At 35.5% G+C, this 12609-nt stretch overlaps 1 protein-coding gene across 2 annotated transcripts in view; it reads left to right on the top strand.

The window, feature by feature from the left end:
• Positions 1 to 12609, top strand: part of RAB2A (RAB2A, member RAS oncogene family) — a 69944-nt gene that overhangs the window by 41417 nt on the left and 15918 nt on the right. For both annotated transcript variants that reach the window (XM_025265363.2, XM_025265362.2), the window contains 3 exons: positions 4029 to 4111; positions 4538 to 4630; positions 10654 to 10765. In XM_025265363.2, the coding sequence (XP_025121148.1) occupies positions 4029 to 4111; positions 4538 to 4630; positions 10654 to 10765 (288 nt within the window). The remainder of the gene's footprint in view (positions 1 to 4028; positions 4112 to 4537; positions 4631 to 10653; positions 10766 to 12609) is intronic.

Genomic DNA, 12609 nt, shown 5'->3' with positions numbered 1-12609 from the left:
AAAACATTTTTGTGCAACCCAAATCCTTCACTGTAGTGTGAACTAAACTACTTCCTGTTCTTTAATATGTTTTTCATACATTGTGCCTTGCATAAATGCTTTGCTTGAGGTCGCTCTACATTAATGTCCCCCTCGCACCTGTGTCTCCCGTTTTTCTTACATGACAGTGTTAAAAGAATCTGAAGTCAGCAGTTACATCCTCTTAAGTCTTTTTGCAAAGTAAATATGCTTAAATTTGTTAAAGCATCCAACATCTCTTCTCTCCTAGATCTTTGCAACCTTTGTTCTTCTTCTCAGAATCTTCTTAAGTTTCTATATGAAATTCCCTTAAAAAACCTAGAATTAAATAGTCCTGGTTGACTTTTTCTCCATCCTTGCTGTTGACACTAAGACAGCCTAAAAATTACTGTGATGCTTGTTAATCCTGCCGTCATCCAAACCAGTAGTCTTCCTCTTGCATGTAAACTTCAGAATCTTTTTCCTGGATAACAGCAGTCCTTGATCACAGGTCTAGATTTTTAAGTTGAGTAAAGTACCGTAGATTCCATGTTTGAGCCCTGGACAGCTCAGTTGGCTACTTAGAAATCCTTTTTTCTTTTTGGCTCTCAGCTGTGTTCCATGTAACTAGAGTTGTAAGATAAATGACTAACAGTGAAACTAAAAGGTATTACTGTAGTATTGATTCTCACAAATTTTAATTTTCTAACTTTATTGGCTGTTTGGGATCATTCAAGGTGACATATTTGAGTGTCTGCTATGAGTAAACTTCAGTATTCTGAATTGGGCTATCCCTCAAGGAGATCTAAGGAGGAAAAAAAGATAAGCGTGTGAGTAGTGTGTTCATTTTATCTAATCAATAGTATTAGACCCAAATGATCACATGAAGTTGCTTTTGGATTTGTGAGGGGAAAAGGCTAAGTATAGGCTCTGGTGGACAAGCTTCCTAGCTTTGTGAGAGGATTATGGAGCTTGAACTGGTCCTCAGAGGGAATAGATATTGAGGAAGTAGAAAGAGGAGAAAAATTTTCAGACAAAGAGTTAAAACAGAGGCACAGAAGCAGGAATATTCAGAATATGGATAGAATACCAGTAGGAAAAAAAATGGCTGTATGAGTAAGACTTATTGAATAATAATATAAAATTTTAGAGAAACAAATAGAAATCAGATGCCCAAGAGGTTAGGATTTACATTCAGGGTAAAGATTTTTGAACACTAGCTTGATGCATGTAGAGTTGTATATTAATGGAGGTAACAGAAGAGGAGGAGGAGTTAAATTACCAAAGGGGTTACTACAAAAATTGTTATCAATGGAAAGGCACATAGAGAAGCCAGTTGGGGGGAATCTTTATATCCTTAGCTGCTATTAGGAGTCCCTTTCTACAAATAATGCTATATCTTGTTCAGTTTCAAACTTCTAAAATCTCTTTAAGCCACCATCTTATAGTGAAGAGGATGAAAAACATCTATATATCATAAATTGATTTTCTTTTCACTTAAAACATATCAGTTGATCATAGTTTGAACAGGTTTATATTAAAGTGTTTTTTAAAGACTAGATTATTTTGCTTCAATATGATCAAGATAATTAACCATTGGGCTAGCTTTCTGCAATTAGTTGTTTAGTAGGCCAGAGTATGGAATGTTGTTCCTACAAGTCAGGTCTCAAGAAACTTCTGAATACTGATCTTTGCTTATTACAAAGTAATCATAGATTTTAAGATGCATAGCTGCGCTCATAACAATCACTTGGAATGTTGTCATTTTTTTGCTTGAATTTTTGTTTGATTTTGTAATTATGGCAAGATCCAGATCCAGTGGATTTAGTATAAAGTGATGCATAATATACATTATTTCCATATTGCAACATGTTTGTTCTTTGTAAAACAGTTCAGGAGGAATGGAAATGATATACAGATATGTGCTTTTCCTAAGTTTGTTTCCATTTTACTATTTCTTATTTGAAGTATAAACCCTGAAGTTTTAGATCTCAGAATAGTTCTTCTGTATGGTCTGTAGCAATGCACAGTTAACCCTTGAACAGTGTGGGGTTAGGGTTGACAACCCTCCACGGTCAAAAATCTGGATATATAGTTGGCCCTTCTTCTCCATGGTTCTTCCTATCCCTGGTTCTTCCATGTCCGTGGATTCAACCAACCTCAGACTATTCCACATATAAGTTCCACATATAAGTGGACCCACACAGTTCAAAACCATGTTGTTGAGGGGTCAACTATATTCATTTTAATTCATCCCACAAAAGATCCCACCATGATCAGTTTAAAGAACTTTTACGTTTGCTCTTTGTCTAGACTTGGGAGATAGAAGAGCTCTAAACGTGATTTTTGTCTTGAACACATAAAATACTTACCTTTTTTGTATTGTTTACCACATAATCCTTCCTTGGTATATATCATTCACAGTGAAGTAAATCTGTTAAAAATCTAGTCCTTAGTTTTCCCATGCTAAGCAGTTAAAGAGGAAATTCCCATAAGGTTTGCCTTTTGAACTTGGATTTGAGAGAATTTTTTTTGAAAGCTGTGTCCCAATAAATTATATAAAAATAATTATAAGTAGTTTCATACTTCCAGCTAGTATCTAGTGTTTTAACCTCAAACTCTGTGAAATGAGTTGGCTCTTTTTACAGCCCTTTTACGTGATGGCTTTCTCAGTATCTAATTTATCGCAAGACATAGTGCCAGAATTACTTTTAAGTTATCAAAAGAAGATCTCATTCTTTAGTTTCCACTGGGAGGAGTTCTTTTTTACTGAATCTTAGTATGTCAAGACCTACTGATGTCCACTCATTTAGGGTGGACATCAGTATGGATGTGACATCAGGATAGAGTGATAATCGTTTGGTGCATTTGCCTGAGACATTAGAATTCAGCTTTCTCTGCATGTCTGGTGTGTGCCAGACCCAGTGCTAGGCCCTGGGAGGATAGGAAGAACCCCAGTAACAGCACTTGAGTATTACTACTAGAACAGGGCAGAACCTGAGCTGTCTGCGTGCATTCTGAGGGTGGGAAGGACTGAATATTTACGCTGGAAGATCAGAACTCAGAATGCAAGGAGTTAGTAGATTTTTAATTAAAAAATTATGTAAACAGGCTTTGTTGTGTACTTAATTTACATGCCATTTTTTCCTCAAAGGTTGAAATGATTAAAAATGAAAAATTATTTTCGATAAGAACTGCCTCAATTTTAAACTCAGAGGCAAAAGGCATGTCCCACACGAGCCTTTCTTAAAAAGCAGAACATTAGTGCCACCAGTAGCAGAGAGAAATTAACTAGTATCTCTGAAGTCTGTTTCCACAAGTGAGTATTAAGATGACTTTTATGTCCTCTTGCCTTTTGACAAGCATTATATATCAAATACAGAGAAAATTGATTAAGTGTAGAGAAAAGAATTTCATAAATTCAGAACCATTTTCTGTTTTTCATAATAAAATGATTGCTCAAAGAATTCCATCTGATCACTGTTGAAAGCTCACTGCAGTTTATGATATAACTGATAAAATCTGCATCCTTGGCCTTCCAACAACCTTTACACCAGCAGATGGTGGGCGTAAAGATGTCATTCATCATTTATTTACAATGGACTTTATTTATTCTAGTGTCAACAGCTGCCCCAGGGAGTGGGTTATTGAATTCAAATGTGAGGCTCTGGGTTATTTGCTTCCTTTCAAATTTGTCTTCAGAGCTTAGTTGCTAGGAGTCCATTCTGTGTTCTAATAATGATTCATGTATTGTGAAGCCATTCAGTAAATTGGGTTGTCAGGGATTGCCAAAAAAGGTTTCGAGGTCTTGTTTTGGGGGGTGGGGGGTGTGGATTGCATGTGCGTCTGGTTGACTTGAGCAGTAGTGGTATTATGTGACTTTTTCCTAAGACTAGTGAAGTTAGGATTTCTTCTTTTCCTTTATGTACTCATTCTCTCCCTGTCCATATATTCCACATATGAATAATAAGAAAACGTAGAGAGGACTGCTTATTAAAGGGAACTCTCAACCTTTTCCTCTTTCCTCACAGGCAGGGCAAGAGTCCTTCCGTTCCATCACACGGTCATATTACAGAGGAGCAGCAGGGGCTTTGCTAGTGTATGATATTACAAGGTGAGAACTTGCGGATTGTTCGGCTCAGTGGTCAATGCAGAGAATTTTTCTAAGTATCAGTAGTAAAAGTATAACTTTGCCTTTATGTCCTGACTGCTTGGCTTTAAAACCTGTGTATCTTGAATTAAATTTAAATTTCCTACAGAAATCTGTAACTGAGTTTCTCTCATATAAATAAGCATCCCAAGTTGATCAGTTTGGTTGGTAATGATATTTATACATTGGAATTTCCTGAAGTGGGGTTACATTTAATTCCTAAACTGAACTATAGTCATTGAGCTGTGACTCCAGATATTGTACTTAAAATCTGTTTCTTGTTTCATTGCATATGGCTAAAAATAATCTTTAATGGAATGTATACTGTTCATTGTACAGCACTAGGGAAAATACTTTGAAAATAGTCATTGGATTATCATTTATGTTTAGGAGAGACACATTCAACCACTTGACAACCTGGTTAGAAGATGCCCGCCAGCATTCCAATTCCAACATGGTCATTATGCTTATTGGAAATAAAAGGTAAAAAGACTGTATCTTTAAATCTTTATTGCATAATGGTGAAGACTGGATAGCTGTTTATGTGGTAACTCTTAAAGTGCCTGTCTTGTACATTGTCCAAAATGTAAGTTATTGATTTCTTAAATTATGAAATTTTTATAATATTAAGAGGTTTCTTTTGGCTTTTAAAATACAGATCATAAGCTTTATTGGAACTTATTATTATTTGAAATAGTTTTTGTTGGAAGCTGTATTTTAAAGAAGATTTTTATGGCGTTTTATCTGATTGAAAGTGAAAGTGAATTCACTCAGTTGTGCCCAACTCTTTGCAACACCATGGACTGTAGTCTTATACGCTTCTCCGTCCATGGATTTTCAGGCAAGAATACTGGAGTAGGTTGCCATTTCCTTCTCCAGGAGATCTTCCAGACCCAGGGATTGAACCTGGGTCTCCTGCATTGATAAGTAATTTAAAATAAAACCCACTGATTTGTTTGCTGGCTAGGTTCAGTATTATCCAAAATACTTGGCAGTGGAAATAACAATCTGCAGAACTCAGAAAAACATTTTTCCCTTTTTCAATTATTTAATATGTATTATATGAATTAATGCAATACATGGATTAATCAGGTGTATTTCCACTTGAAGGCCGAAGCACTTTTATTAATAATATTGTTTAATAGATACCATATTTAGTACTTTTAAGCTTACCTCTAAGACTTACATATTAGTGTCATCTTAATATTGTTTTTACAATCTTATTTTACTTTATATCTCTAGATATTGTTAATTGCAGTGAATGTCCTTGTGTTTATGTTTTAAATGATAGTATAATACATCAGAAAAGTTTCTTGACCATAGTTTCTAAAAAGTTTAAGAGTGTAGGAAAGTTTTCACTAATTTAGTAGAAAATTACAGTGGTAACAATTAAAACTAGTGTTTTTAAATTGGCAGATACAGAATTCATTCATTCTTCAGGTTTATAAAATAGTATTAAAAGATAATATTTTAAGAAAAATAAAAGCATGACTGTTACGTGGTAATGAACACAACAAAGCTTTTATTTATTTCATCCATTAATGAGGGAACCAGTAAGATAATACAGTTGGTTCAAAAGAGAACTCAAAATACCACACATTGATAATCAAATAAGGAATGCTGAAATGAATTTACAGGTGGATACAAAACTGAACAAAATTCACAGACTGATAGCTGTATTCCACCAGGGCTCAGCTTGCATGTCCATGGACAAGAATTACTTGCATTAGTATCTGTTTTTCATAAGTTAGTTTCTCTTTAATATATCTACAATCCTTGAAAACTTGAGGGGTGCAGTTAAAGCAGTGCTTAGAGGGAGATTATAACACAAAACACTTTTATTAGGAAAGAGTTTCAAATCAGTAACCTAAACTTTACCTTACTGATAAAGTAAGGTAAGTAAAGTAAGATTAAAACTAGAGAGATAAGAGCAATTTAAGCCTAAGGTAAACAAAAATAAACAAGGAGGTTAATAAAAAGAAAACCAGTAAAACTAAAAGCTAGCTCTTGAGAAGACTGAGAAAAGAAGACATACATTATTAATATTGGGAATAAAAGAGTATCATCACCACAGATCCTTTAGATATTAAAGGGATAGTGAGAGAGTAGTGTAAACAAATGGACTGGGGAGATGTTGGTCAAAGGAGTGCAGACGTGTAGTTAGAAGATGAGTAAGTTCTGGGTTCCTCATGTACAGCACTGTGATTATAGTTAACAGTACTGCACTGGGTACCAGGTGCTGTGAAAGGAGATCTTAAACATTCTTACCATAAAATAAAATGATACATGATGTGATGGAAGTGTTAGCTGATGCTACAGTGGTAGTCATATTGTGTTATATAAATGCTTCAAATCAGCACATTGTGTCCCTTAAACTTACAGTGTTATATGTCAGCTGTGTCTCAAAAAATAAGTAATCCCTAAACAAAAAATATATTTTTTTCACAGCTGTTTGATTTCCCAGTTCTAAACTGTAGTTATCATAGTCTTTGTAAACTTCCTCTATTAGATGACTGCTTTCTTATCTGTAGAATGTTTTAGTCCAAAAAATAAATCTAAATAAATGGAGAGATATACCATGTTCATGGATTGGAAAATAAATATTTTTAAGATGTCATCTTTTCCCAAATTAATCTGCAGATTCATTGTAATCCCAATCAAAATGCTTCAGTCTTTTTTAAGCAGGTAGAAATTGACAAGCTGATTTAAAAATTTTTTTGAAAACGTGAAGGTCATAGAATAGCTAATATTGGAGGATTTGCTGGTTTCAGTAAAGTGACCTCAAGATTTATTGTAAAACTACTGTAATAAGTCTGATATTGGCATAGATAGACATAGATCAGTGAAACAGAGTGAGAAATCAGAAGTCAATCTATATGTATATAGTTTGTTTTTTGATAAAGATGCCATGGTTCAGTAGGGGAAGAGGTAATCTTTTCTCCAAATGGTGCTGGAACAATTGTATAGCCATGTGCAAAAAATTAACCTTGATCCTTACCTCACACCATATACAAAAATTAACTGGAAATGGATTATAGACCTCAATGTAAGAGCTAAAGGTATTAAAAAAAAACTCTAGAAGAAAGCATATGAAATTTTAGGGATTCTGATTTTGTCAAACATTACTTAGAGAATGATCAACTTAACAAGTATTGTCAAGGATTTAGAGGAAATTGAAACTCTCATACTGCTGGTGGGAAAATAAAATCATACAATGATTTTGCAAAACAATTCAGGAGTTTCTTTAGAAAATAAACACACATTTGTTATACCACTTAGCCATTTCACTCCTAAGTATTTACCGGAGAAAAAAGATGAAAAAGGAGACATGTTATGTTGTTCCATTTATATAAAACCCTAGCAGATGCAGACTATTCTTTAGTAGCAGAAAGCAGATCATTAGTTGCCTAGGGCACAGGGGAAGGAAAAGGTGAATTACAGTGGGGGAATGGTGGCTTCACAGGGTATACACATATCAAACTCATCAAGTTTTCTATTAAATGTGTGTTTTTTTAATGTTAGTTATATTGCTATAAAGCTGTTTTTTAAAAAGTAACATAACAAGTAAATATTATACTGAGTAGATTAAATTTTTTTAGTGTTATTTTAATTGAGGTTTGCTGTTAAGAGAACATACAGTTGTCCCTCCATATCCATGGGGATTGATTCTGTCATTCTCCTCTTTTAAGATTAAGGCTATTGAAGGGAAGCTTTGGTCTTTGTATTCAGTAATATGGAAGTTTTCATACTACCATTCAGTGATGATGTGTGAAATAATAAGAGGAGAATATTTGAGGAACAAAGAAAATTTTCACACTTTTACCAGTGTTTTCCTTGTGTCTAAAACGAGACTGGGGCAGCTTGTTGTTTAGTCAGTAAGTCATGTCCGACTCTCTTGGGACCCCATGGACTATAGCCCACCAAGCTCCTCTGTCCATGGGATTTGCCAGGCAAGAACACTGGAGTGGGTTGCTATTTCCTTCTCCAGGGGATCTTCCCAACCCAGGGAGCTAACCCTGCATTGGCAGGCCAGCTTTTTACCACTGAACCACCAGGGAAGCCACTTAGGTGGCTTAAATTTGGTTGCTGCCTGTAGCTGAGTTGTGAAAAGCAAGAGCAAAATATAGTGTATACCAAACATGTTTCTAATGATTGTAGAAGGGTAGTTCTTTAGGATACACTAGCTGTGGAAAGACTTTTTAGGGAAGAAACTAAGAAAAAAATATGTATGACATTCAAAGAGTGAATGGGCAATGAACAGAGATAAATGGGATTATTATCAGATAAGGGGAATTGGGGTAAACCTGGAGACAGAGAGTAAGCCCTTTTTGAGTTAGGTGAATTAAGCTGTAGGGAGCCAGTGGAACCATTTGAGAACGATAGTGACCTAGTCAGAATGACACATGACATAGATTTTTCTTAACTGTGGCATTTGGAATTGATTATACAAGCAATTAAAAAGCAGAGTCTACAAAGATGAAAGTTTTTAATAGTTAAAGGATTAGAATACCCTAAACAAGAAAGCATAAGTTAAGAAAATGGTTTAGGAAAGAAAGATACTTAAGTAGTAAAAGTGATTTGAGTGGGTTTAATGGGATGAAAAGTCAAAGACAACAATATGATTTTATGCCTGGAAAACTGAAGAAATGAGTGCTAAAACAGAACTGAACACTGAAGTGCCACTTTCTTTCGTTCCAGCAACCCCTTATATGTACACATCCTTAACCCTCTGCTAATATAACATTTGTAAATGTAGACATCATCAGAGATACTGGTAGGGAAAACTTGTGAGTAACTTGAAATATCCCCAAATAAGGGATTATTTAAATGAAACGTGGCATATACAAACATTCAGAAACGTAAGATCATGGCATCTGGTCCCATCACTTCATGGCAAATAGATGGGGAAACAGTGGCTGACTTTATTTTTCTGGGCTCCAAAATCACTGCAGATGGTGATTGCAGCCATGAAATTAAAAGACGCTTACTCCTTGGTAGGAAAGTTATGACCAACCTCGACAACATATTAAAAAGCAGAGACATTACTTTGCCAACAAAGATCTATCTAGTCAAGGCTATGGTTTTTCCAGTGGTCATGTATGGATGTGAGAGTTGGACTATAAAGAAAGCTGAGCGCCGAAGAATTGATGCTTTTGAATTGTGGTGTTGGAGAAGACTCGTGAGAGTCCCTTGGACTGCAGAGAGATCCAACCAGTCCATCCTAAAGGAGATCAGTCCTGGATGTTCATTGGAAGGACTGATGTTGAAGCTGAAACTCCAATACTTTGGCCACCTGGAACGAAGAGCTGACTCATTGGAAAAGACCCTGATGCTGGGAAAGATTGAGGGCAGGAGGAGAAGGGGACGACAGAGGATGAGATGGCTGGGTGGCATTACCGACTTAATGGACATGGGTTTGGGTGGACTCTGGGAGTTGATGATGGACAGGGAGGCCTGGCGTGCTGCGGTTCATGGGATCGCACGAGTAGGACACGACTGAGCAACTGAACTGAACTGATACACATAAAATGGGATGAAGGGCAGTTAAGGGAAAGTATTTGCTTGAAGATTTTGTGTAATTTAAGGCTAATTTCAGATAACAAAAGTCTTAAGAATGATTGTCAGATAAGGGAGCTGAATTTCAGTAGCACACTGCCGTATCACTGTTGAGGGTGTGCCCCAACCATTATTTTTTATTCCTGCTAGAATATAAGCTCCATGAGGTGGCCGGGGTGGGTGGGGGCGAGGTGTTCTATGTCTGATTTGAAGAGTGGTCTGTCCCCATATCCTGGAAATGGCTTAGCACACAGGAGGGCCCCAGATTTCAGTTAGATAGATTATCTTCATCCAGTTATTCAGACTGAGTTTAATTTTTTTTTTAAACAATAAAACATACTTGAAGAAGAGACAGCTACTTTTTACCCCTACCTTAACTAATAATACAATTCCAGTATGATAAAAATGAATACCGTACTTTTGTCCAAAATTTCTAAATTAGACTTCTATTTTTCTCTCTCTCTTCTTTCATTAACAGTTTTATTGGGAATTAAACCAACTAGGATGAATAATTAATGTTTCAGTAGTACTTTGAATGTTATCAGTCAACTTCCTATAGTTTCTGAGGATTGTGTGACTAATTTTTAATCATATTCAGACTCTGAATCTGGCTGATGGATGAGGAGTCTAGTGTAATTTTGCTCTCTCATTATGTTGAGTAAGATAGTTCCCTTCTTTTGGAACCTGCTGGACTCAAAGGTGGGATTTGAGGCTTGATGTTCCCTTTGAGTTTCTCTGGTTTTAGCATTCTAAGACTCTAACTTAGAATCTTTCTGCTTGGATTGTTAGTTCTTTGAAGCTCAGCAGTGTGCACTTTGACTTTCATAATATGAAGGATAATGCAGTTGATTATTATGTGTGAAAAATTAATTGGAAAAATGGTCAGCATAACTTTGAATCCAATTGTACTGTGTTGGTTGATAACTGAGCCCTTTCTTTCCCATGTTCAGTGATTTAGAATCTAGAAGAGAAGTAAAAAAAGAAGAAGGTGAAGCTTTTGCACGAGAACACGGACTTATCTTCATGGAAACTTCTGCTAAGACTGCTTCTAATGTAGAAGAGGTAAATAAAAGGCCTTTTAAAAATGTTTATCATTCTACATAATAGCAGTCATTTGTTAATCATTTGTTGGTTATACCCCATAAGCTTTTTACACACAGACAGTTGTTGAAAGTAGAAAATTTCTTTCCTTTGAAATACCTTGTAACATTCATGTTATATCAGATTCTTAAATTATATTCTGAGCCTTCTCTTGAAGTCAGAATGATTTAACAGGTATATACTTTGTATATACTTTCCCTAAAATCTTCTTTAATGTGGCTGAAGAGGGAAAAAAAAGAACAGTAATGAAATTTGGAAGTGTTTCAAGACACTAAACATTTGTAGCTGTTTGCATCCACTTCTGCTTAAATAGAGGAAGCGTTATTGCTATGTAACATTATATACAACATGGGAATTCTGCCATATTTAATAACTAAGACTTGTGGTATCTCAATTATTTCTGTTGTCAGCCTGAACTGTGGAAGTTTTCTGAACACAGCATATTTTTCTGTGCTTTGTGTATGTGGGATATGGTATTTATTTACTACACATGCAGGAGTAGGCAGTTAATCCTCTCTAAGGTAAATGTATGACTACCCTCTAGTTCATAAAAAGGAGAAATGAGACTTAAGAAAATATGTCGTTTGTACAGAGTAATGCTGCAGTTTCCGCCTTCTGCATAAGAATTTTAAAAGCAGCTGCAGAAAGGGATCCTGCAAATGAGTGGAGAAGCACTTGCTTTAAGGATAGGGTCCTAGGCCACAGCTAGCACTGCGCCTCCCACGTAGTAAACAGTGAGTGCATACTGATGAGGAATAATACTCGTCTAATTACCTGTTGAACCCAGAAGTTGACCATAGTAGTTCAGCAGCATCGGTATTTTCACTGAAGAATTCTTGGGTAAGATATCCTGCTAATCTCCACTTTAGTGAGGTGCTCTGTGATTGTCCTTAATATGTTTCTTACAGGCTCCAACTAATGCTTTACCTGTGTTACCAATTAATTGCAACTTGAAGACATATGAAAATGTTTTACTTTACACAGCAAACCCAGAGAGAAATCCATTCTGTCCTCTTGTTTAACTTAAAATAGAAAGTTGCCTGTTTCAGTGATGCATTCCTTTCCTAGAGGTGTTGGATTTGAAACTGGAGGGGCTAGTGTGTTGTGGTGGTTTCAAGACATATGAAACATATCCTTATTGATTATTAACAGTGTATTTTCTGCTGATTTTGAGAACCTTAAAACCAGAACTATCTGTATTTTATGAAAGAGCTGTCCTATGAAGTCAAATGACAAGACAGCCACTACCGGAAAGTAATTCTGAATTTCTAGTTTTAACTCTGAAGCCTTTGTGTTCATTTTCTTATTTTTAACAAGTCACAGTAGGTATTTATTTATAAGTAGAAAATTACTGCTCATTTGACTGAACATTTAAATGAAGTATATTTCATTAACGTTTTGGCAGCATTATTACAAAAATTCTGTATCTGTGGTTAATAATGAAAATAATTGTTTAAATTTGATCAGGGCAGGAATTGTCCATACTCTTGAGAGAACAGCACTTTTCTTAATCATGTAAATTAATTTGCCTCTCAGAAGCGAAGGATATTAAGAGATAATCTTTTTAAATTCCATTTTTAAAGGATTCATAGATAAGCATTGCATAATATAACATGTGAGATCTTACCTAAAAGCTAAAAATGTTTCATGACAAAATAAGAAGATGGAAGTCCATTCTATGATCCAAAGGAAATCAAACTTGAATCTGTATACAACTTAGAAACTAATTGAACATGAAAATAATAACCAAAGGACTCCTGCATCTGAGAACATGGAGTAGAATGACTTCCCACCTACTTTTCCTG

Source organism: Bubalus bubalis, chromosome 15 (assembly GCF_019923935.1).
Source record: "Bubalus bubalis isolate 160015118507 breed Murrah chromosome 15, NDDB_SH_1, whole genome shotgun sequence".
Classification (NCBI taxonomy): domain Eukaryota; kingdom Metazoa; phylum Chordata; class Mammalia; order Artiodactyla; family Bovidae; genus Bubalus; species Bubalus bubalis.
Note: the sequence above shows the minus strand (reverse complement) of the source record. Positions and strands in the feature narration are given on the sequence as shown.